Genomic DNA, 27,574 nt, shown 5'->3' with positions numbered 1-27,574 from the left:
CTCACAGGCCTCAAGGAGATTTCCACAGGAGGGAGGGGGAAGTTGTGGGGAGGGGGTCGCCTACACAGTAACAGACTTATCCAGGAGCTTTCCCCAGGGAGATTCCGTTATAGGGTCTAGCCACAGGCTAGAGCGCATGTTTGGTGTGTGTTTGTGTGTGTGTGCATGCGTGTGTGAGCATGTGTGTGTGCATGTTTGAAGTCTAATGATGAGCATCAGCCCGACAGAGATCGGGGGAAAACAGAGCTGTCTATAAACTGGAACTGTCACATACATTTGAAGTGCCTCAAATGAAGGCTGCTGCTGGTTCTCACCAAAGCAATCATCTGGCATTGAGCAGTTTATTTTGGCAGTACAGGAGGTAACAAACTGAAGTGTCCTTTTCAACTAGAGAATTTTTTATCTGCCTTTCTCCTTGAATATGTTAAATCTTGTATACGTACCATAAGAGGGGAAAAAAACAGTTTTAGCATTACCAGCGCCTGACGTTCACAGACACACTATTCAAAATCGGCTCCCGTTATCGTTTTGGTTTCTTTTTGCAAACAGAATGCATCTCTGTGGTTTTAATTCATATCCAGATCATTGTCCCAGACATTTACACACCATTATGATACATTTTTATTTCAAAGTTTCATCATATAAACTACACATTACAGTGGCTATATAAATCCACACGTAACACGATTTGTGATTTGAAATGTGACACAGCTCATCTCTCAGCATCCCTTTGTGTAACACTCGTTACTGACCTCTAAAAATCACCAATGTCATGGAGCAGTGGTGGCTTTTCTGTAGCTGCAGTAAAGATTATGTTACCAAGAAGAAAGCTGAATGCAGACATAGTTGGGCTTTGCCTTAAGCTGACATTAATGATGTGAAGTCTATTGTAAACCAGACCAATAATGTCTTGTTTGCACTATGTTCCCTAACCTGGCTAATTAAAATGTGTGGCTCGAACACAGAGACAGACAATGACTTATGACGAGGATAATTTTGTTCTGTTCTAGCCACACAATAAAATTTCATCAAGTCTATTGTAAACCGGCGCAATAATGTGTAGTTTGTATTATATTCCCAAACTGCCTCTCTCCCTACTGTGTGTTACTTTCAACAGCCTTTATATTACCTCCACTGGCTAATACAACTGCTTAATGCTGTTTCCATAACAACTGTTGCAAAGCCCCTGATCAGAATTCCTCTCAAGCTTGCCTTGTGTTTATCATATAAACACCTCATCACACACTGAGTAACAAACACATGCACGGCCATGGACATAAAAGACTTGTACACACATGCATACAAATGGGCCGTTAATACACAAAGTCGCTTGTGTACAAAAATAAATATATAAAAACAAAACTAGTCCTGGCTTTGTCTGTCTATCCTCTTGTTCTCTCAGTGACACACACTGCTGCACACACACACACACACACAAGTTTGGGCCGCTATCCTTGAAGTCTAATCCAAACCCTAAACTTATACCAAGATCCCATAAAATGCTGCCTTTCTGTTCCCAACAGACAAGGTTGGTGTGTATGCTGGTAAAGGTCCTAAAGATGGAACAAAAATGCGTGCACACACACGCACACATACATATTTAATGCTGGTGTATCATTGGGGGATGAGGTCTGACCTTCAGTGGGGGCCCGCCTCTGTCACCTGGTTGGGAAAGAGACATGTGCATCGCATTCATCTCTGTCTCACCCCAACTCTCACAGCATTCATGCGCAGGCGCATACGCTCACACTCACATTCGTGCGCCCAAAAATATCCCCCATGTCAAAAATATACATGGAAGGATGCACAAGCATGAACAAGTGTACACATACACAAGCGCACAGGCTTAGTCTCTGAAGAGTCTGAGAGTATGTAGTGGCTGCTGCGCATGTGAGTGATGGCTTCATAATGAAAAAGTCTCTCTCCCCTCTCCTTCACTCCATCTCCTTTTGGTTTGACCTCTTTACTTTTTTCCCACCTCCCCCATCCCCACAGCTCACCTTCCTCCCCCATCTCCCTCTCATCTCCTTTCCCTCCAAATTTACAGAGGTCCAAACGGTGAAGGTGGCGACACACATATATACACACTGACGGTGTGGAAAGTAGCACGAACTCTTTTAGTGGAGACCTGAGAGTGAAGAAGAGACAGCCTAAATCCACTGGGGGAACATCAATCATATTTTTCTAAGACTTCCCCTCTCTTGCGTACCTTACCTGTCCTCATCCTCTTGCCTTGTATTTGCATTTGAGGAGACGGCCCCCTCTCTCTCAGCGGGGGGGTGAGCACATCAAAGAAGGCAACAGGTGTGCGGTGTCAAACACAATGCCAGGAACCCTGCTGCGTTAGGGCGTCTTGGATAAAGCTTGTCAGAGTCCTCAAAAACTCCCGCAAAGTTAACCAGGAAAGGGTGCGCAGACACACACACACACACACACACACACACACACACACATAGACGTATATTTGAAATTTCGAATGATGAAAGGGCATTTAGCAGTGGGATGTTTTAGAAGGAAAAAAGAGAAAGAGACTTGGTGGCAGCAGTGGGTGGATTGGGGGGGGGGGGGGGGGGGGGGGGGGGTCTCACTGAAGGAGTCTCCAGCAGTTGTATTAACCCCTGATGCCTCTTCTCACTGTGAGTCACTCTGCCCTCAGAGGCTGATCTCTGCTCTGCTATTGTTGATGTTATTGTTATTGAGGAGGTTTAGTATGATAAGAGGAGAGAGAGAGAGAGAGAGAGAGAGAGAGAGAGAGAGAGGGAGAGAGAGTGAAAGAAAGTGTGTGCCACCTCTCATTGGCATAAATACTTGTTTACAACAAGACATAAATTGGCACCCTGTCAGTCAGCCTCTCTATTTCTTTTTCGTCTTACTCCCTTACTCTATTTCCTTCTCTGTCTCTCTCTCCCTCTCTTCTTCTCTCCCTCTGTGCTGCTAAGCGTATTATAACACTCCCTGGTTCAGCCCTCTCTCATTACCATATTCTAATTACATTCGTTAAGGGGAGCATTTGGGAGTTTAATGAATAAATTTGAAAGATGGGTCTCTGTGGCGATCTTTAGGTTTGTCTCCTCCTCAACCAACTAAAGATGGGAGCATCATGTGTGCATGTGCGCCTGTGCATGTGTGCGTTTGCACACCTGTTCAATATGTGTGTCTGTGTGTGTGTGTGTGTGTGTGTGTGTGTGTGTGCTCTCGGTAAATATGACTGTAGCTCCATTTCAGGAGAAACAAACAGATCTAGTTAGCTTCTGGAAGTCACGTGGCGATGTCTCTCTAAAACAAAATCAATTCAGAATTCTGTTTGTTTCTGCCAAATAAAGATTTCATGTCATTTGTTTGTTGTTTTGAAGAAGGAAAAAAAAAAAACAAACCAAAACTTGGAGCCACCCATGTTGAAGCCTTGCATATTTAACTCTCCTCAATGCTCAAAAACAAACTGCCAAAGACAAGCATCAATTTACAGATGTACAAATTGCCTGCAATCTCGAGTTTATCTTTTCTACTGACAATAGAGCTGGAGGCTTCAATCTGGGAGACAGGCAGGTGGAGTTCTAACAATCATAAGCAAAAGTAAACATGAAAGGTTATCATCCCAGCGCCGCTGACTGGCTTCCATTGTTGTGCAGTTTGATCTGTCTCTGCCTTGGACGAAGCCCTGGGCTGTAGACCTGCACTCATTCTTTCAGGGTATTGCAAAATGTAATGTACCTTTCACATGGTTTAATAAAACAGTCCCCAATGTGTTCCCAGTTCTGATGATTGCCAGCTTGTTCTTCAAAGAGTGAGTGAGCAAAACTCTCTTCTTACTAAGAAATAGAACTTTTAAAAATGAAATCAAATTATGTGCTTTCACTTGGACAACCGCTTTGATTACTGACTATTAAGCAATACCAAAAGCAACAGAATCGAAATGGAGAATTTAATTTAACCAATATCTCCACAGAATTCATTTTTACTGCAACTTCGCTTTAATAAAATTAGTATTTTCATCTATGACTAAATAAATTATTTTTTAAAATCTCAGACAGCGATTCATTTTCCAGCTGAACCGAGCAAAGGTATAAACACAAATCCAGAGTCAGCAGTGTCTGGAATTTCTTTATTGCATCTTGTGGTAAAAAGTATGGATTTGTATCATTGTGAATTCAGCTTGATGTGGACCAATCCATCCTGAAATATGTCCAGGATTTTAATTTGCATTAAACTACAGCACCAGGGACAGAGTGTATGTATCTCTAACAAATTACATGAACTGTGGAATGCTGTAGGAGATAATAGTTTGCAGTATAGTGTAACAATAGATCCAAAGGGGCTCCTCTTCACAGTATATTTACAGTGAAGATACATAATACAAGGTAGAGCCCAGAGTCATCACCTTCTCTTCAAGTACTGTGATTCATGCAGTGGGCGCCAAAGAAGGTGTGCTATCTTTAACTCTTACCTCTACATAATGTAAGCTACATGTATACAGATAAAAAAAAAAAGGGAAGGGAAACTTAAGCAATGTTTATATCAGTATAACATCATTTATATTAGCCAAGCACATTTGTTTGTCAATGGGAGAAAGTTTGGTTGACTTTGTTGCATATAATTCTGGCAAAGCTATATAATATTTGCTAATTTAATGCACTTTTAGAAATTCAAAGGCACACAGACATCAGTCATTGCCTTCCAGGCTGTCCTGGTAACGTTCCACCTCATATGAACTGTAATGGAGTGTGACTTTCTAGTTCAACATGCAATAACACCTTAGAGCAGGCAGAAATTGTAGCTTAGAGTCTCACATAAAAAAAATATGAGGCTGAAGTTGTGTATTGAACATAGATAAAACTTGCTAGCTGGCAAGCAACCTATAACCATACTGTCAGAACATACAGTGTGGAAACAATTATTTGATCCCCTGCTGAATGTGTAAGTTTGCTCAATCCCAAAAAAATGAACAGTCTCTAATTTTTATGGTAGTTTCATTTTAATGGAGCGAGAGAATATTAACCAAAACTCCAGTAAAAACACATTACATAGAAGTTATGAATTATTTGCATGTCAGGGAGTGAAATAAGTATTTGATCCTCAAGAAAAACATAGCTTAGTACTTTGTGGAGAAACTCTTGTTGGCAAGCACAGCAATAGGTCATTTCTTGTAGTTGGTCACCAGGTTTGCACACATCACAGAAAATCCTTTATGTTTCTTAGCTGCCACTTGGCAGCTTGAAGCTTCAGTTCCCTGCACAGATTTTCTATAGGATTGAGGTTTGGATGGCTAGGCCACTCCATGACCTTAATGTGCTTCTTCTTTAGCCACTCCTTCGTTGCTGTGGCTGTATGCCTTGGGCCACTGTCATGCTGGAAGAGCTATCCACGAGCTATCTTCAGCGTTCTGGCTGAAGGAGGGAGATTCTCATCTAAGATTTTACGGTACATGGCCCCCAATCAATTGTCCCTCAATGTGATGAAGCACAGTGTGTTACCAGTGGTGTTCTTGGTGACTGTGGTCCTGACTGCCTTCAAATCATTAACAAGCTCCTCCCATGTAGTTTTGGGCTAATCCACCACCTTTCTCATAATCACCCTCACCTCACGAGGCGCAGTCTTGCATGGAGCTCCAGGCTGAGGGTGATTGATGGTCATTTTATGTTATTTCCATTTCCAAATAATCACACCAGCAGTTGTCGCCTTTTCACCAAGCCTCTTGCTGACGGTCTTGTAGTCCATTCCAGCCTTATGCAGGTCTATAATCTTGTCCCTGATGTCCTTTGACGGCTCTTTGGTCTTTCCCATGGTGGTGGAGAGGTTGGAATGGCAGGAATTGATTCTGTGGACAAGTGTCCTTTATAAACATAACAAGTTGAGATCAGGAGTATCTGTAATTGACTGAATGATTGAAATCTGTGTGCCACATGGGCCCACAGCCAAACTTTGAGAGCCAGAATTCTGGCTGAGTGGCAAGGGATCAAATACTTATTTCACTCAATGCCATGCAAATCAATTTATAATCTTTATCTCATTTTCTTTCTGGATTTTTGGTTGATATTCTCTCTGTCACCATTAAAATGAAACTGCCATGTTTGGAAGTGAGCAAACTTACAAAGTTAGCAGGGGATCAAATAATAAATATACTGCCAACAAAATGTAATTGTGCAGCTCGGCTGAACACTAAGTAATACCTGCTTTTGGGGTGGGAAATTTTGCTGTTGCCATATTTTTCATGTTATCTGTAGTCATGAACTAATACTTCCACTGGGTGATCATCTAATTTTTGAGCAAGAGTTTTTTTGCTTCAAGTATGAGGGTTAATAGACTCACAATCTAGAAAACAAGACTTTTAATCTCTGTAACTTGGTCAAGATGCAACTGAGACAAGTGAGATGCTCTGCCTTGAGGTGTTTATAATGCCCCCATCAATAGCTTTATAATGTACATTGAATCAATTAAAGCACAGTATGCTCTGCCAGTATGCAAATGCAGCATTGCTATCCCATATATAGTTGCCTCCTTGGAGTACAAGATGATGGATGATATATTACAGCTGAGCTGGTCTTAGACTAATGACACAGCTGCACTACAATACACAGCTTAGTGCACAGCTAATAGTGTGTATGCAGAGAGACAGAACACACTCGCACACACATACACACAAATGCCACCTTGTTTAATCCCCCGGGAATCAGTGAAATTTGATTACCATGACTTTTACAAACACACTCCATATGAGAGTAGACATTCCATACATCAGCGAGGGGGGGCGAGGGAGGAGAGGGAGGAAGAAGAGGACAGAATCAGGGAAATGAAGGAATATGTAGTGCTAGATCGAACTGCAGTTGGAGAAGAAAAGACTGGACTCATGCTGCGAGCCCCTGAATGGAACTGCTCAGATATCATAACTCACACTGAAAGTGCAACAGACACACACACACACACACACACACTGCACAAAATGTCTCTATATTACGGAAGATGTTGGGAACAGCATATTTACCAGTAAATGTATATGTGTCCCAGGGTAACTCTTGTAAATGTTTACATTTCCAGAATAATGTTAGTGGAAAATGCTAGACACAGCACCACGGGATTCACACCTCTCTCACTATGTTTTGTTGTGGATATGATGTTGTAGGCGGCCAATTAACCCCTTTTGCCAACCTCCTCTAAAAACCTGATAAATAAATTGAGTATACCAACATAAATACAGTCAAAGCTGAAATTAATTTGTAGGTTTTCAAACAAGCAATCATAATTGACCCGCAGGCATGTGAAAAAGAAAGTTTTCAAGGGTCCCTGTGCAGTGCTATGAATAACTATGTACAGTTTTAATGCTTCCATGGGAATTAAGAGGGTAAGTGGCAGCCAGGTGCTGCTAATCAAATGCACTTGATTAGCAGTGTGAACTTCACCCCCAAGGTCAGACTGAGCAGAGAAAAAAAAAAAAAAAACAAGAGCTACATCTCAGACTCTACACAGTTAACATGTTAAATGTTAAAGTTCATGAGAGTAAAATTAGAAAAACTGACTGACTTAACAAGTATGGCTTGTTAGATAGGGTTGCCAGAAGAAAGCGTCTTCTCTCTAAAAGGTACATGGCAGCAGGATGTAGTTTTTGCAACAGACAAGACCAAAGTGGAGATGTTTGGCCATAATGTACCAAACACTGCATATCAGCACAAACACCTCGTATCAACTGTCAAGCACAGTGGTGGAGAGGTGATGATTTGGTCTTGTTTTGCAGCCACAGGACCTGCTGTCACTGAGTCGACCATGAACTCCTCTGCATATCAAAGTATTCCAGAGTCAAATGTGAGACCATCAAACCTCAATTAACTGAAGCAACAATGTTAAGAAGAGTGGGCTAAAATACAGAAAATGATTACTTCTAGTTATTTCTGCTAAAGGTGGTTCTATAAGCTTTTGAATCATGGTTTTTGACAGGACTGCTTAGATTCCTCTGAAAACTTTCTTTTTCATATGACTGCACATCATAGGATGACCACTATGTCAGAATGGAACCCAACATTCTTTGATTGTTAAAAGCAGATGTTGTGCATCCTCCCTCTTTTTTCACATTTTTTAGAATCATCTAATGCACTTTCACTAATGTATAAATCAATAGAAATTTTAGCTTGAAAGTTTAAGTCTTTAATTGGGATTTTAAAGAGTTTACTGAAACAAAACTCCACCAGGAGAAACATTGTTCACAGTGAGTGTAGTAAACACTGCAGGCGTGCTCAAGTGTTTGTCTTCTTGACTCATTAACAAGTAAAAAAACACATTAACACATTACCAACCATAAAAATGTCTACCAATGAATGCTAAACAGTTCCCATTTACTGTTATAGACATTTACCACCCCTGCATTCATCTTCTTTATGAAATCAAAAAGTAATGAGCAAACAGCAAACAGTGGAAATAAATTAAAAAATATTCAGAATCTACCGCAGCAATTTGACATTTCTTTAATATTACTTTGTATTTTTGGTCTGGACTGAATGCAATTGATCTAGTGCTGGAAATGCAATTTAACAGCCACATAATCTTACCAGTTTTAATTAAAAATAAAGCTACAGCCTGCAAGTGGCCATTAGTGGGTTGAAGCTTATGAGGCCAACACACTTAGATCCAGTGCGATATCACATTAACAAAACTGACAATTTGACCCCACAGCAACTTTACACAGCAAAAACAAAACGTGGTCTGATAAATTTTGCATCCCCTTTGCAAATTCGTATGCACTTTGATTGCTTCAGTAAAAAATATTTGAGCTGGAGTCTTTTTACTGCCAATTCTGTTCTTGGATTAGCTACAACAGAGGCAGTTAATAGTGCTTTGTGCAAAATTAACAAACAACTTTGGATGGAGAGCAAATTGTGGCTTCTTTCACTTCAGAAATATAAATATTAGGCGAGTCTCTTTAAAAAAAAAAAAACAGCCACAACCATAATGTGTCTTTCTGAAAATGCAGTGAGGAAAAATCTGTAGAGACCAAATTAACATCATGCCAGAAACAGCAAATTTGGAGACAGACAGAGGCAGAAATAAAAACAGTAAACACTCAAATCATGCTGAGGGAACAAAATTAAAATCTGAATTACTAGTTTACAATTCAGAAGTTACAAATAAATGCACTCACCAGCCACTTTGTTGGGTATGCCTGTTCAACAGCTCACTCATGCAAATATCTCATCAGCTATCAGTGCATTTAGGCACCTAGAGATGGTAAAGACGACCTGCTGAAGTACAAACCGAGCATCAGAAAGGAGAAGAAAAGTGATCTACTGGGATTTTCCCACACAGACATGTCTAGGGTTTACAGAGAATGGCCCGAAAAAGAGAAAATATCCAGTGAGCTGCAGTTGCTTGTTGATGCCAGAGGTCAGAGAAGAATGGACAGACTGCTTTCAACTGATAGGAAAGCAACAGTAACTCAAATAAGTACTGATTACAAGCAAGGTATGCAGAAGAGCATCTCTGAATGCACCGCATGTTAATCCTTGAAGCAAATGGGCTACAGCAGCAGAAGACCACACCGTGTGCTACTACTTCAGCGAAAAACAGAAAACTGAGGCTACAATTCCCATGGGCTTGGACAATAGGAGATTGGAAAAAAAACTGAGATTGGAAAAAAGGTTGATTGGTCTGATGAGTCTCGATTTCTGCTGCAACATTCAAATGGTAGGGTCAGAAATTGGCAAAAACAGCATGAAAACATAATCCACCCTGCCTTGTATCAACAGTTTAGGTTGCTGATGGTGGTGTAATAGTGTGGGGGATATTTTCTGGCCACACTTTGGGCCCTTTAGTACCAGCTGAGCAATGCCACAGCCCACTGTAGTATTGTTGCTGACTATGTCCATCCATTTATGAGCACAGTGTATTCATCTTCTGATGGCTGCTTCCAGCAGGATAGCATACCATGTCACAAAGCTCAGGTCATCTGAAACTGGTTTCTTGTACATGACACGAGTTAACTGTACTCAAATGGCTGGTGACACAGCTCTTGTTGATTACTGCTGAGTAGACTCAATAATCCTTATACAATGATGAAGCAGTATGAAATGTCTGTAAAAAAAAAATCTCTCAGATGACTAACGTAAAACTCATGCAAACCCAGATGCCCACCGATATGCTCAGTGCATATTCATCATATGAATTTACAAACATTATTGCTAAATAACTGTGCATATGGAGGCTGCAACATAGTGAGTAGTGGAGAATGAGTAAAAGTGCGCAGTATGTATGAGTATACATATAAATATATACTCATACATGGATTAAAGAAGTGTACAAGCATGCTGAGAAGGATTTACAGATTTCTTTATATGATTTATGTGTTTGTTTTATTATTTATGCATTGTTGGACTTTGCAGCACTATTTACATCAAAGCTAAGACTATGTAAGACTGAAACCTACCTTTGTAAACATGAGCAGAAAGTATGAAATATGCATTGACTTCAGAAATCCTGGACTAGGCATATTCTCTACAAGTCCCTAAGCTCCAGATATAGCTAAGTCAGAAAGAGAAGATGCTTGAGAAAAACCTCTACAAAAGAAAGCCTTCCAACACTTGTTCCTAATTTGTACAGTAATGTTATGTGTAAGTTACCGTTATTTGACAATATACATATGGCAAACTGCCTCATGATTATTTAAAATATGTAGTATTTGGCTTCTAAAGGCCCTGCAAAGCACAGAGTTATCAAAGTTAAATAAAAGTTATCTAGACAAAACTCTACAGACACAGTTCTCAAAATAGGAGCAGAAGGACCGTCTGTCTGTGCACGCACATGGACACACATACACGTTTATATGCTTTATCTGTCTCCAATGAATTCAATCTAATTTACACAAGAATCAGATATTACACAGTTTTTATGTGGGGACATTTAAGGATACAAAAAATATTGTCTCCATTGCACTGCCTAGCTTCTTATTACAGCAGACACTGTGGGTCATTCAGTACTTGGTCGGGCTTGGAATTTAACAGGAAGTTAAAACTCAAAGACGCACACGCACACACAAGCACACACAGATGCACTCAGGCACGTACACAACACCCCCACACTCAGAGTCGCACATTCCCACTGTTTAATATATTTCTGTGTCTCCAGTTAACAATATTTTGTGTCAAATTATAGTGGGCAAGATAAATAGTGGGTCTGTGCAACGTGGAGAAAATAGAACAGGAGGAAAATGTGGGGCTTCCAGATGGGTAGGAGGGGAGGAGAGGAGAGGAGAGGAGAGGAGAGGAGAGGAGAGGAGAGGAGAGGAGACCTTTGACTTTTAACAAACCCTTTAATGAATCAATTCCTTATTTACAGTCATACAAAGAAAAACACAATAATATGACTGCACATATTTACAACCTCACCCCACCCCACAGTAAACCATTATACAAATTTTCAGAAACTAAGAACAAGCAAGTCATTATTCACTCTATACAGGACATTTCCTTCCCCCCAAAACAAAGATGAAATGATCCAAGTCTGCCACCTTTTTATAGTAGTTAAACTGTATTCTGATATGAGCAGATACCTGACTCTTGAACATAAGTTCAACATCTGTAGACCCTGTTCCTTTCATTTTATTCCTCCTGGTTAACCAAATCCAAGTTGTGGCCTGACCTACAAGAAAACTGACAGGACACATGTTTCTGCTGTGCTGCACAGTGTCTGGGGCCATAAATGAAAATTCTGTCATCCCACACCTGTCCATTCCCAGCCAATCACTGCTGCAGTAACATGAAGAGAGGACCTAGCTTAGGATAGCCGGCCCACAGATGTTGCAGAGTGTCTGCAGCTTGACAAAACTCACATGTGCCACATGTCTGTTTGTAGCCATAGCACCATGCACCACCCTCCACTGGAGATCTGCTCTGTGTTTCTCTATGGGAGGTTTGCAAAAGGACCTCCAGCTGCCTCTGGGAGAAGAAACTGGTGCAAATGTACAGAACCATCTCAACCAAGTAGTGAAGCTCTGCTGAGAACTTTCACACTCACAGCATACAGGGATTTCTTTGATGCTTTAGGAACATCTGTCAGCTCCAGTGTTGTAAAAGATAGAAGAGCCTCATGTTGTTCATGCTCCTCTTCTGCAGCACTGATGGACAGTGATAGCAATGCAGTCCAAACCAATGGCTGAGTTTCTGCAGAACCTACAAGTAATGTTTGTGGAAAGAGGACGGGCAGCCACCACCCCTCCAACAACTTCTGCAGGACACGCAATGACTGGAAATAAATTTCACAGCTGAGCATGGCAGCAGTTTTCTACTGCCATCCTTATCTTAACCCTTCTAAGTGTTTCAGGCCAGTGGTTGTTAGGATTCTTTGCATGCTAGAAGAGCTAAGCATCCTGGACTAAATAAGTGGGTTATAGAACAGAGGCTCTCCCCTATGTTCCCATACACTTCTGAGCAGCCTCTCTTAGCATTTTAAGACAGTGATCCATACCTTAAGAACAGACTGATAGGAGAATATAGTTCCTGATATATCCATGCTGGTCAGTTCCACTAGAAACAGAAGCTGTTTTTAAGACCATAGTAGTTTGTGGTACAGGAAACACTGAGCAGTCTGAAGAGGAAAAGCTCTAATGTAACTATAAATGTCAATCAGTCCCTGTCCTCCTTCAGAAAGAGGTAAAAGAAAAAAGTACTGCAGATTTGATCCAGACACATCCCTGTATAGGATAGCTGTGACTGGACCCATGTTCATCTAGACAATTGGGCACTAATTTTCTCCACTACACTCTTCCAGTTTTTCCTCTGGAAATCATCATTGCCAAGAAAAACCCCAAGGCATTTCATTCCCTGTCTGCTCCACTGCAGCCCAGCTGGACATAATGGCTGCTGTTTGCTTTTCCACTCTCCTAACAGTAAACCTTCACTCTTTTGCCAGTTAACTCTCAGAGAGGATGCACGCTTACACAGTGATAACTGTTGTTCCAATATGTGAATATAATTTTGACTGGCAATAAACACAGTCATATCATCAGCATGGACAGACTAACTGATGTACTGCTATCTGCATCAAAGAGACCCTGCCTAAGTTGAGGCTCAATAGTGAATGCATACAATATACCAAACAATGGACAGCCCTGCCTGATGACTCTCTACAGGGACCGGACATCTGAATCCTCCTCCTGTGTTCAACAAAACAGAAGTGTTTGAATACGGCAACTTTATCCATGAAATAAATTTTCTTCCAAACCTAAAAGCTTCAAGTATCCTAAATAAATAAAAATGATCCACTCTATCAAAAGCTTTTTCTTGATTTATACAAAAAAGGCCTACATCCATATTTTAAAATTTTGATAGGTCCTATCTCCACTCAAAAACAGATTCTCCATTACTGTGCATTCTGCATTGCAAAAAGACCGATTGTTATGGATAACTGAATGCAAACAGTCCTTAAGTCTATTTGAGAGACACTTTGCTATTATTTTATGGTTTGTGCATAGGAGAGACCATTTTTAAGCAAACCCACATCTCCTTTTTTTTAGAAATATTGACAAAACTGCTCTTGTGCAGCAGAGTGGTATTGTCGCAAATTCCAATAAGTATCTAAAAACTTCATGCAAGTCTTTTCCAAACACAGACCAAAACAGTTTATAGAACTCTGCAGGGAGTCCATCAATTCCCAAAGCACAGCCACATGCAAGCTTCTGGATGGCAGTAGACATCTCATTAAAGACATCTCTCATCAAAGGACAGGGGTGCCTCAATAGAAGCCTTCTGTGTCTATCCAGCTTGGGTTGTCCCTCTAATATGACATCTATGCAGCTGGAATCACAGCTCTCTGCATTGAAAAGTTCACTGCTGAACTATATGGCCAGCCTCCTCATCTCCGCCTGATTAGTTGTTGTGGTCCCATCAGGAAGCTTCAAGTGTGACATCAAATTATGATACCTAACTTTTTTTTTTTCTAATTTAAAAAAGTATGTAGATGGAGCATCTATGTCATTAATGGAAGATATTCTCTTTTTGATTAAAGCCCCCTTTGCCTTTTCATGCAGATTACTTAATTACTTAAGGCTTTCTTGCTTTCTCCCAGAGTTTGGTATGGCTCTCCTTCCCATTGATGATCAAATTTCTCTTTCTAATTCCTGTAAATTGGTTGTACTGCTGACAAAAGATTCTAATTTGAACCTTCCCCCATCTCCCACCATTAAGTTAGTGATTGGGAGTGATTTTTTTTTTTCTTAACCCCCACTGACTCCAAAGGAAGACAAAAGGATTGACGGAAGGACTTTTCATGAATTATAGTTAATGAAAATATCCTTACTATCCTTCTTTACAGAAACTGCAAAGAGTATTTAAAGGTGAAACGGTCCAAAACCATCCCAACCATCAACTCTACACACTCACCAACCACTTTCAGGCACTCACTCACTCACTCACTCACACTCCCAGCATGCAGTGCAGTAAGGAGAGGAGTGGAGAGACAATTCTAACTTGAACCACAGACACCAGGCTTTCAGTGACTAGACCTGAAAAACCTGGTTAAACCCAGCTTCTTGTGAACTTGTGTGTACTGTAATACCTGCATGGCTGAAACTTGCTGAAATCCCAGCGACCCAATTTACCACTAGCGGCCTTGTTTGCAAAATGAAAAGCTTGCTGAATAATTATATTTATCAAAAGGGATATTAATCTTATTGGATAAGAGGAAGAAAATGGATGGATGGATGGATGGATGGATATTAATCTTTGAGCAGAAGAAATGTAATAACTTCTTTACATTTGGTTCATTTTGCTGGTTGGTTCAGCAGGACTGTATGGATGTGGAAAATGGATGTCACAACTGGCACAAAGTGACGTTGGGTGTTAATTGGGCTATGCTTGGCTCAGAGAGAGATGGAGAGATAGGCAAAGAGGAGGGGGAAAAGGAGAGAGAGGGAGCAAGAGAGCCTGGAGGACTAATTAGTGATTATAACTTGGCGCTCTCCAAACATAAAATATTTCTTAATGCAAAAGACAGAAGAATGATTAAAAATAAAAGAATAAGAATCAAACACATGGAGCTGTGAAACACCCCTCTGGTCCTGCGTGTGCATGTCTGTGTGTGTAGATGTATGTAGCATGCATGAGTGTGCATGTGCGAGCGTGTGTACTGACTTCTTTGCCCCCTCATTAAACTATGCTTTACTCTGGTAAATGGCAACAGCACAGAGCTCAATGTCAACTGGAGAGGTTACAGCCATAGGCAGGCCCTGGGACACACACACACACACACGCACACACACGCACGCATGCACGCACGCACACATGCACACACACACACACACACACACACACACACACACACACACACACACACACACACACACACACACACACAGATAAACTGTCTCTCACCAACATGTTATCTAACAAATACTTGAGCAGCACACTCATTCTGTTTAAAAATGAAACTTTCTGTAAGTTTCCAAAACTCTGTTACTTTTGTCTATGTTTTGACACAGCCAAAAACAAAAAAAGATGCAGAGTTTGAGCCTTTCACGACCTGTGCCAGACTGTGCCGCACTTTGGCAGTTCACACATCAGTGTCAAAAATCAAGGGCACCCTTCACAACTTTGGAAAGAAAATGGGGTCATAAGGACTGTAGCTGTGTATCACCAAATCTGAAAATGGAAGAATTTTTTTTTTTTCTTGAAGACAGTGCCTGTAATTGTGCCTGACAATGTGGAAACAAATGACTAAGATTTGCACAAATAGTCCCTGATTAAAAAAAAAAAAAAAAAAGGTTTGCAGTTACACATGTGTGGTATTGTGTGGGTGCAGCTGTCAGAAGAACACATTTCTCTGGAGGGAGAGAATCAACATTTAATCATTCTGATAAGCTCTCAGTTGAGTACTGTAGACACCAACACTGACATGGCACGAATCTGCTAATAAATAGTTTAAAAAGTTAAATAGTGACTAAACCATTACTTGTACATTTAATGGTTGCATTAACACAACATATCAGTCAGTATCACGATGATGTAAACTTGCCAGATTTAGATAAAAGAAAATAATTCCCACCAGCTGTTCCTGGATAGAAAACAAGATGACAGGCTAACACAATAGATGTAGCTTTTTTATTAAGGTAAATTAAACACTATTTTTGTATTTCACTGTCATAGTTAATCCTGAATGCACCAGGTTGATATTAAGTTAGGAAATATGAAGAGTGTGAATTCCCAAAAATCAGATTTCAAAAACAATGTTCTGTGAGACATGGCAGTGGTAGCTGCATCATCATCATCATCATCATCATCTTCATTACATCCAGCAGATCAACCATCTAACCTCAAAGAGATTAACTTACTATCACTCATATTAGGGACATATTTTTCATCTCCAAATTGAAATTTCTGGGGATGTTAACCAGTCTGAGGCCTTATTTTAAGTTATACAATGTAAAGTCCAGCCCACTGTGGACAGCTGGAGTATCCCTACTGGCTATTAGTTAAGTGTCAAATGAACAAAAAGAGGTATGCAAGAATGAATCAGTCAGCTACAAGTGCACCCCGCCTCTTGCCCAATGAGAGCTGGGACAGGCTCCAGCGCCACCTCGTCCATGAATTGGATAAGCCGGGAAAAAATGGATGGATGGATGGGTCAGTCAGAGGGATAATCTATTCTGCTGTGATTGGTTGTTTTGTTGCCAGAGAACTGATGACACTGAAATCTTAGAGAACTTCACGTAACTACAAAATGGGTCCATTATTGGTTTAAAATCATCAGAGTTGTACTCACCTAAATGAAAGGTTAGTAAAAAGTCTGAAAATTGTTTCAGAGCTCAAAGTGGTCTCATCTCATATGCAAACTTCTTAAAATAACCACATTCTTAAAACAGTACATTCGCATATTTAAAAAGCCTAAAATATTAAACTCTTTTTTTTTTTTGACATGCATTTCAGCTGTACTGCTACATATAATTTAATCTATAACAGTGTTTGACAGTTTGGGGTGGATTTATTCAGAAGCCCTGAGTCAGAGTACCAGGGAGTCCAAAACACCCAAATTTTGATGTTTAAATTGTGCGCATGGAGGGGAAACTCACAGTGAAAGAATGTGTTGATAGGGCATATATTTTCTGAACTATGAAAGTGTTTTCAAGGATATTTGTCTAGTCTGCCTGTCTCTTTGGTGGTAGTTAGGCACGTGTTTAGTCATACACTATATTGCCACAAGTATTCAGTCACCCATCCAAATAATTTAATTCAGGTCTTTTACCATACCATACCATACCATACCATCTTTATTTATAAAGCACTTTAAAACAACCACAGCTGACACAAAGTGCTGTACATTAAAACACAAATAAATAACAATTTAATAACTCTTTCAGGTTAAAAAAAAAAAAAAAAAAAAAAAAAAAAACAGTTTAAAACTAGATCCCGCTGGAGTTAAAAGCCAAGGAAAAAAGATGGGTTTTAAGACGAACTTTAAAAGTGGACAGTGAAGGGGCCGCTCTAACCTGCAAAGGCTTAATCACTTCCGTGGCCACAAGTGTATAAAACCGAGCACCTAGGCATGCAGACTGCTTCTACAAACATCTGTGAAAGAATGGGTCACTCTTAAGTCTCTAGTGAATTCCAGCGTGGTACCGTGATAGGATGCCACCTGTGAAACAAGTCCAATTGTGAAATTTCCTTGCTACTAAATATTCCACAGTCAACTGTTAGTGATATTTTAACAAAGTGGAAGTGATTGGGAACAGCAGCAACTCAGCCATGAAGTGGTAGGCCACGTAAAATCACAGAGTGGGGTCTGCAGATTCTGAGGTGCATAGTGCGCAGAAGTCAGAACTTTCTGCAGCGTCAATCACAACAGACCTCCAAACTTTATTTGGCCTTCAGATTAGCTCAAGAACAGTGCTTAGAGAGCCTCACAGAATGGGTTTCCATGGCCAAGCAGCTGCAACCAAGCCTTACATCACTAAGCGCAATGCAAACTGTTAAATGCAGGGGTGTAAAGCACGCCACCACTGGACACTAGAGTAGTGGAGACATGTTCTTTGGAGTGTCCTGACCTCCACCCGATAGAACACCTTTTGAATGAATTCGAGCAGAGACTACGAGCCAGGCCTTCTAGTCCAACATCAGTGTTTGACCTCACAAATGTGCTTCTGGAAGAATGGTCAAAAATTCCCATAAACACACTCCTAAACCTTGTGGAAAGCCTTGCCAGAAGAGTTGAAGCTGCAAAGGGTGGGCCAACATCATATTAAACCTTATGGATTAAGGCACTCAAGTTCATGTGAGTGTGAAGGCAGACAAGCAAATAAATTTGGTAATACAGTGTATATGACCAATGATGTAATAACCATGCCTCTGACTGATCCAATCAAGCTTCAATTGGGATTATAACATTTCAGCCACGCAGGCCATGTGACAGTGTAGAATGAGTTTATCTGCCATGATGGCTGCTGAGCTTAACTATGTGGCCTTTCCAATCTATGCTCAGTTTGTACTTGTAGGGTTCATTTTGACTTCTAGATTTTACTGTAGGTTTGACTGTAAACTTAGGAATCACACATACAGTTGAGTTCTAGGTGAACAATTTTTTTTTTCACCCACAAGAGCACCGCATAACTACAAATCTTTGTGCAAATCTTCTTTATGTAAACAAACATTGAAAATCTTTTTTTTCTTACTTGTTCACACAGAATATTACAAATAAAAAAATGAAATCTATTTGTTACTCATTCAATTATTTAAATTAATCTTAGTTAAACATTCCAACACATTCACAAATATGAATGCCAAGACCAGCATTAATACTTACAACTTTTGTTTCCATGCACCACAGTTTGAATGGAACAGAGAGGCCTGCAATAATCACTCTGGGTTTCCATAATGGATTCATGGTCTAGTAACTGACAACTGACAATCGCCCCCAGTGTAACTTGTTTTTCAGCCACTCCTGCTTCATGTTTTAGCTACAATGGAAAAACAGGAAATATCTCCACAAACAGTGGAATACTGTGTGTGCATATTTAATCCAAAGTATCTGTTTAATGGCTCACAAACAACAGTAATGGCATTAATAATAAATTAAACATGCAACAACCCAACCAAGCTTTGTTTGGTCTAGAAATTGTAGCTCCCACAAGCTGAGACACTACAGCATGTACATATGAGTGTGAGTGGGTTACTGACATCTTTCCCTGAGATGCAGAGCTTTTCCCCTCACCTATTATTATTATTATTATTATTGCTAATATTTAGTCTTGCTGTCATGATTGGCATCTCAATCATAGATACCACTTGCCATGCCTCTCTTATCATCTTCAGCATGCTGCAAAATCATGAATGGTGCACACGCGTCATCAATCACATAATTAGCACAAATATAAACACGTGTGCACGCATGCACACACACACACACACACACACACACACACGCACACACACACGCACACACACACACAAACACACACACATATATCAATCACACACTCACACACAACCTGTTACCATGACAACAACTATGCACAAAAAGAGACACACACCCACACGCAAGAGGCAGATGATGTTCTGGAACCTATATGATTTTTGATCCACTTTTATCACGTTATTGTCACACAAGTAGTAACCGGTAACGAGCCTCTCGTCACACCACGCAGTTACGTACGTATCTCTGCACGATGAGAACAGCACATTACGAGAAAACACTCCATGTTCCAGTGGTTTATTTCATATCATTAAGGACAGAATAATGCCAGCTCTCACATTTGCTTTTCCCCTTCCTTCATACAGTCGAGCGACATGTGGAGCAGAGTCACATGCAGACGCGTTGTGGCACAGGCGACTGTCATCTGTGTGATGCACTGAAGTCTGTACCAACACATTTGACAGTTGCATCATTTGAATCATAGTGGGGGAGAAACTCTGAAGTAGAAGCCTTTAAAATGCACATTAGACCACACAATGACACGCACATTTGCACAGCGTGTGTGTGCATGTCTCATATTGAATTTGGGCTTTAAAAAGGATTTTTAACTTAGTATTCATCTCAGTCTGGCTTCTTAATATATGAGCCAGGATGTCAAGGGTCCCCACAAGAGTAATCATATCTTTTCATGAGCTTGAGTCACGCGATGAGACTCTAAAGTTGGTCTTTGTCTACATTTCAAAAGTTTGATAGCCTCCTCATCATAGTGCTCCGAAGAATTTGCTGAAACCAAACAACGAGTAATTCCAGATGGATAGATAACACAGGCTCCACCATCAGTCTGCCCACCTGAGTGCGGTTTGTTATCTAAAACTAGTCCATAGTCTATTACCATGGACAGATACACATACACCCCCAATCTATTATTGAACAAAAGGCTCACGCCTCCGCTCAGCCCTTCAGGGAGGAATCCATCCCTCCATCCCAGAATAATTTCACACATCAGTAGATACACAAAAGAGGGAGAGAGAGCGAGAGACAGAGAGAGAGAGAGAGAGAGAGAAGAAAGAGAGGGAAGGGAAGGAAGAGAGGAAAGGACAGAGAGCAGGAGGAACGGCCGGGGTAAAAAATGCATGGGGTCACAGCTCAGTGCTTGTGGGAGACCAAGGTGTCAGGGGGAGCCATGCGTGAAAAAACAGAGATCCTTTTGCACACAAGGAAACAAATGCGCGCACATATGCAGCCACACACACTTGCAAAGACATGCACATGCCAAGAAAAAGGTGAGACTAAGGACGTATCAGATGAAGACATGTAAAGATTGAGTCTGACTTAATCAGAGGCATTTTCGTCCTAATGCAGTGTTAATCTCTTTATCTATCACACACGTCTCATCGTAGTCACACACACACACACACACACACACACACACACACACACACACACACACACACACACACACACACACACACACACTAAGGATAATCCTAATTCTGCATAGCTTTTATAAACAGTATGTAAAAACCTAAAACCCATTGAGGATGAGGACACCAAAAGCCAATTCTTGATTTGCTTATGTACAGGCATATGAAACAAAGAATTATACAGAAAAACACACAAATGGATCTACACACTGAATAATTACTGTGTATTTTCAACCCACTAACACAAATACACACACACACATATTGAAGGGATGTGCCTGAGTAAATAAAATCTTCAAATTTAACAGCTGGCTTGACAGCTGATTGGTCCAGAAATCCTGCATCTAAAAATGTTTTGCATTACAATCTATGGTGGACAGGACCAGTCGACAGTACATGCACATAAAATTTCACGACAATGCTAATTAAATTTCCTATACGCTGCTGACAAAAACTACTATACTTCTTTAGATGTCTGCAATACAGACAGATTTTTTTTTTAAATTAACAGACAGGAAAAAAAATCTATTATTTTGTTGCAGCAGCTTCAAAATAATCAATGGCAATAATCTAGGGTTCCTCATGCTGCATGCACAGGCTGAAATACATACATGCACTAAACGCACAGTGAGCATACACATGTCTCCCACTAAGAAAGCACTAAGCAAGAGGACCAGCAGACACAATGGAGTGTTTAAGTATGCGGAAAACTTTATGCCTGGGTGGAAGAGGAGCTTTGAAGAAATCCGCTGAGGGACAACCAACCTCCCCCTGAACTGAGCCTGTACCTTCTCATCAGAGAGGGAGAGAGAGGCATGGTGTGGTGTGTGTGTGTGTGTGTGTGTGTGTGTGGGGGGGGGGGGGGGGGGGGGGGGTAGAGACAGAGAGAGATGGAGACAGAGTTGGAAGGGAGACTTAAGGAGAGAAGCAGGGAGTAAGGCCAGGAAAAGGGGCAGAAACTAGGTGTGCTCGTCTATTTCGGAGCATTGTCCACAATTGCGTCCCTAACCGGCAGCGGTCACGTTGTTCCGAAACACACCATACACACGCACACTGCTTATTCATACAAACACACTGTTCAGTAGGCACCGTGCTTAACTCCCAGTATGACCTTCATTGAGATGGATTGCATGAAAAATGTAATGACTTTCCTGAGAGAAAAACCACAGGCCAAATCAGCTTTGCATTGCATAATAATGCTGGACTTGGTAGTCAATAACACAAACACACATCCATAATGGAGTGCACAGTCTGCACATGGAGAAAATGTCTCAGCAGAGGCCAACCACATCACAATGGATGGAGGAAACCACCAGTGGAGGGCCGTGCAATGCATAAACAAGGAGCTATTGACGATAAATGCCTGCAACCATTTCCACCCATCAGACACTTTTCTAAGCTAACAGCTTAAGTCTGGAAACAACATGCATCTCTAAAAAGCTTTTCACACCCCCAAAACGTTCATCTCTGGGTTATCCTTGGCCCTGAGTAAATAGCTGTCCTCAGTTAATTTGACCCTATTTTACACTCTACTACTTGTCTAAGTTATCTACTGTTCATGCAGCAAAGATGATATTAATTGTAGCCCAGAGCAAAGCAATCTCCACCCTATATTAATGAATGGTAGCTATGTGTTTGCATTGGAGTCAAAACTGTACATCAGATTTATCAACTTTCTTTGGTTCCACAGCAAAAATCTATCCTACTGACCATACCTTTTTTGAACCCAATAACACCCAAGAGTAGAAACAATCAATCTGTAGCTTCCTGTTCCTTGTTTTTCAGCCCCTAAGCCCTATTGTTTCAGACCTACAATCCCCTGTTTCCTATGCTTTACCCCAGAATGGTTTGGATTACAAAGAAAAGGAGACAGCATCATGCCAAATGGAATCTATACTCAGTAGGATTTTGGCTGTGACTTCAGGTTGCTGATGGTTGTTTTTTTTTTTGTTACTTCCTAGTGTCACAGTTTCAGGATCCCATAATGAAAAGCTGCCATTGTGTTTGTTTACCTCCTCTTCATCTCTCAATGTGACATTAGTTAGAGATGAGTCACCAGCCAGGAAAAAAAACAAAAACACTGTTCATCTTTCTGTCACAGATATTTCCCTCTTGAGTGTGTCTGATTCTCACCTCGTTGGTGTTCCAGCGATGGCGCTCCTTGGGCAGAGAGGAACATTTGGGTAGACACTCTAGCAGCTTCTTAGGAAGGTAAATTTTCAACTGGCCAGGCTCATCTGAAGTGGAAGTAGAGGTGGGGAAGATAAAAAAAAAAAAAAGGATGAAGATCAAATAAGATAAATGACACTTGAGTAGAAAGAGAAGACTAATTGCACATTATACTCAAAGACACCTTGAGCAGAGAATGCCAGAATTTTTGGACATGGCTAAGGAAAATTTTTAGCTATTTAAAGGTTTGATGTGAAATATATGTTCTGTCCATCTTATATTTGAGTGGGATATTTGAGATTTATCATAAATATTTTTTGGCATAGCAGTGGAAAGAGATGTCTGGAGGGAAGTCTGAATGACCTTGAGATTATGGTATTCCTAATCAATAAACCAAGAGAAACCGATGAAGTTGCGTTTAATATTTCCCCATCATCTTTATGCGGCTGTGTCTTTATATAGCTTATTAGTTACATGTGATTCAAAGCGGTACACACGAAAAGAAGTCCGTAATTTAGTCCATAATAGCTGAGCGTGCAGAGGGAGTGGTGGCACACTTACTTTTGGACAGCAAGTGAAGATGCACCTGGGGCCCACCCACAAACAGATTTAGATTAAGAAGAATCCATTATCATACATTATCAGTGCATTTGGGGTTGATAACAATCACAGCTAATCACAGGGGCTTTACTTATCCCCATTAAAAGCAATGCTTTTCCCACAGTGTTACACAGACAGTTTGGTAATGAAGTGGAGAATCCCAGAATAGCTCTTCCTGCGATTTAACTAATATTCTTCTATGGGAGGCAGGGTGACCAGTGTGATCATATACATATATAAGTAAGGTAATGGTTATACATTAATTCATTTAATAGAAATCTGTGTATTTTCTTGTTATTACTAAACACTTGATAAACAAAATGCCTATTATTCAAATTTAGCCCTAATCCTACTATAATGCACCATAACAATTTACCATGATTTACTATACAAATAATTTTTCTGTCTGTCCAAACCTGCCATATAGTTACATCATAGGCCCATCAAAGGTCCACCTACCAACGGCTAATATGACCCATATGTAGCCTTTATGCACCCGTAACACATTATTTTAATTTCACAATAACATCAAATTTTGCCAATATTGACTATACTCATTATTGATATGTTCAAATTGTTATGTTTACAGTCTCAGTGAATTGAGATATTAACTTATGAAGTCACGTTTACTGTAACGGGGGACTGTAGCTGTGGCATATGCTAGTTAAAGCGTGCTAAGATTGAATTTTATTAAAATGATTGAATTTTATTAAAATGCTGGCAATTTTCCTTTGGCTCTGGCTAAAACCTCTTTGAAGACACGTTTAGCATTAAAACTCTGGACAAGAACCAATGTCGATTACTTTTTTTGTGTGTGTTTATTTATTCATCACCCATTTTGTACAAGGGGAAAAAACAGCTTTTCAGACCTTCTTCACACTACTTCAAATGAGTGAAAAATCAATCATGAAAACTTCTAAACCTGAGAGCTATGAAGGCTGGTGGCAGTCAATAAGGTGAATATCAGGCTTTGTTAATGAATCTTTATGTCCGTAATGGGCACTGTAGTTTATTTTTAGTCAGTCCCACATACAGTGTTTTTCTGAGAGAAAATAGCCCCCCCAGATGTTCACTGTTTTCTCCTGCCTAATGTTTTCTAAAAACTACAGGGCCCAGCTTTTTAGAAAATTGCTCTGCTTTTTATTTTTAACATAAAAATATAATTGTGACCTGTTTTCAAACATTTAAGTAATTAGCAGAGGAACCAAGGGGCTGAGAGCCACAGGCAGATAGACGGTATACAGTATATAGTAGAATTAATGTTTTGGAGAGAGCTATAGCACCACAGCAGAAATATAGCCATTCTTGACAGCAAAGCTGATCGCTGGTGTTATTACCAGTGAAACTACCCCTACTGTGCCTCTCCTCCTACTGCTGTGTGCGGAGAATCACCAAAATATTGAATAGGTGCAGGTAAGGTTGAAAAAAAAAAATTCACCAAGCCTCAGGAAAATACCACCTCAACTAGTGTGTCCACACAAAGACAGACCCCCTGTTATGTGTTTGTGAGTGTGTTCCCAACGGGTGTGCTTCTCAGAAGTCAAAGCGAGCAAGCACTCAAAGGTTATTGATAAGCATTTGAGTAGAGGGCGTCCATTCATGACTCCCCTGGGAAGATAGGAATTATACTCTACCTGAGGGAAGATGACAGAGCAAGAGAAAAAGACAGATAGGTAAGGTGGGAGGGTCAGCATGGGAGACAGAGAGAGGCAGGATGACAAGGAGCCAGAAAGACGGAGTTAATGAAGAAACAAAAAAAAAAGAAAGTTAAGGAGAGAGTGAAGTTTCAGAAAGGGATACTGGAACAAGCTAACGCAAAGACACGAAAAAGTAGTGCTGGAGCAGGACAGGGGTACGGGCTATATGTGTGTGTGTGTGTGCTTGCGTAAGTAGCTATCTGAGCATGTGTGTGTTTGTGTCAGTAGGAAGTGTGTTCAAGCACGTATGCTCCCCCTAATCAATTATGCATTTATTAATAGAAGGCCTGAGAAGACAGAATTTCAAACAGCTGAACTGTGCAGCAGCTTAGTTAAACAGCTGAATGGTGCAGCTTAGTTAAAGCCTAATTTCTTTTTTAGCAGCACTCCAGCCTCTCTGCTATGAATGCCAATCAGCGTTTAAACCCCACCCCTCCTGGCTATAACCCCCTCCCTTCCCCTGCTGTTCTGAAGAATTCTCATCAGAGCCTCGCCTTTGAAATGTACCAGAACCACCACATCAAACAAGCCCGCTGCACATGCGCAGGCACACAAAAACACCCGCACACAGACACACAGACACACAGACACACACACACACACATGCACGCACACATGCTCATACATACAAACAGACACATACAGCAGTGCCTGCTGATCAAAGAACACACATCACAGTATTTGTCCCAGAGTGGCTTTTTTTTTTTTTTTTTTTTAACCAGTGACCTTGGCACCCAAACCCTTATCAAAGCACACCTTCATGGACACAACCATCATCTTAACCTGTCCTCACATTTACTCTCCCTGCTGACAAGGAACAGAGGACCAACTTTGCAGATTTGTTGAATGCTGATGAGCTTTTACACCCCAAAGAGTTCTATCTTGTATTTCTAACAATCCTGAACCAGAGAATGCGTCCCTGTTTTGAAAGATTCAGCCACAGTGCTGTTGCAATCGTCTTTTCCATCTGTTCCAAATGACTCTCGGTGGAGCCGTACTATTGTGTGACATGGGGCAAAAGCTTCGCTTTTGTTTCTGGCTACCCAGGAAAATGAACCATCCTGGGACGCAAGAAATGCACATCTAAATATGGAAATTTGACGCTGTTCACATTTACATTTGTATTTAAAATCATAAAACAGATTCAATACCTGCATTGCTTCATTTGAGTCCCTCAGTGGCAAGTCACAAATTCTGGGTGTACACACAGATCACTCACTCACTTGCTAATCTAGTAAAAACAAGTCCAAAAGAGTGACAAAGCCTGAATGCTAATGTGAAACTGATGGCTCATTAAGTCATATAGAGGTATGTGTGCTAAAGAGCAAAAATGTTCGACCAAAGTGAAACATTGCTCTGGTACGCTATCAAATGCCACCATTTAGACTGGAATCACACAGAAGCGCGGCCTCCGACTGATGAATATTTTACCTCATAAAACTGTCATCTCCATATTTAACACAGAAACAAGCCAATGCCCTTGTGAGATGGCTGTCAGTTAATTATAAAACTCTCCTCAGTAAAGAGAGAGAAAAACGCTCCAAATGCAACTCTTAACTCTCCCCCTACTGATATTAGGAGGCGTCAGGGGAAATTTTCACATTTTCCCCCTTTTCGGGATGAAATTAATGTGACAGAAAGAAAGGCTCATTGCACAGCAGCTAGATAGAGGGATGGGAGGGAGGGAGGAGGGCAGAAGGGAGAGCCAGGGCACAGAGAAGAGGGTGGTGGTGGTGGTGGTGGGGATAGCATGGGATGAGTGAGAGTGCAGGAAGAGGGAGGGTGAGACGAGAAAAAGAGGGAGAGTAGGGGGCGGGAGGGGGGATAGAGAGATGGGCGTGCATGCTAATTTTATCATTCCGCTGATAAACTTTTCCTCCAGTAATCCTCCAGCTGGGACGTGAGAACAGATAGGAGACAGGGATAGGCTTGGGAAGCCTCGGCTTTTATTAAACAGTCATCAGAAATAGAACCCTGTATTCTATTCTATTCTATTCTATTCTATTCTATTCTATTCTATTCTATTCTATTCTATTCTATTCTATTCAGTCTGGCTTTCGCTACCTGTTTAGAAGGGTCTGGTGCAGATAGGAGGCTCCTCCTGAAATGAATAAGGGGTTGTTTTAAAGGGTGGACGGGGTGATATTTGAGGTAAGTGGTGTTTAAACATATCCCCAAATATCACCACAACCACCCTTCACTCCTAAGCCCCACCTCCGCTAACCATCACTTCACTAAATGTCCGTTTGCTCCTCCTCACATCTGTTTATTTTCCTCCAATTTGTCCCTCTGACACACACACACAAACAC

At 40.8% G+C, this 27,574-nt stretch overlaps 1 protein-coding gene across 1 annotated transcript in view; it reads right to left on the bottom strand.

The window, feature by feature from the left end:
- LOC115780863 (calmodulin-binding transcription activator 1-like) overlaps positions 1–27,574 on the bottom strand; it is a 59,091-nt gene that overhangs the window by 28,129 nt on the left and 3,388 nt on the right. Inside the window, exon 3 of the mRNA XM_030730282.1 lies at positions 22,932–23,035. Coding sequence (XP_030586142.1) covers positions 22,932–23,035 — 104 coding nt within the window. The remainder of the gene's footprint in view (positions 1–22,931; positions 23,036–27,574) is intronic.

Source organism: Archocentrus centrarchus, chromosome 5 (assembly GCF_007364275.1).
Source record: "Archocentrus centrarchus isolate MPI-CPG fArcCen1 chromosome 5, fArcCen1, whole genome shotgun sequence".
NCBI classification, from domain to species: domain Eukaryota; kingdom Metazoa; phylum Chordata; class Actinopteri; order Cichliformes; family Cichlidae; genus Archocentrus; species Archocentrus centrarchus.
The sequence above is the reverse complement of the archived record's forward strand: the minus strand, read 5'-3'. Positions and strand labels throughout refer to the sequence as shown.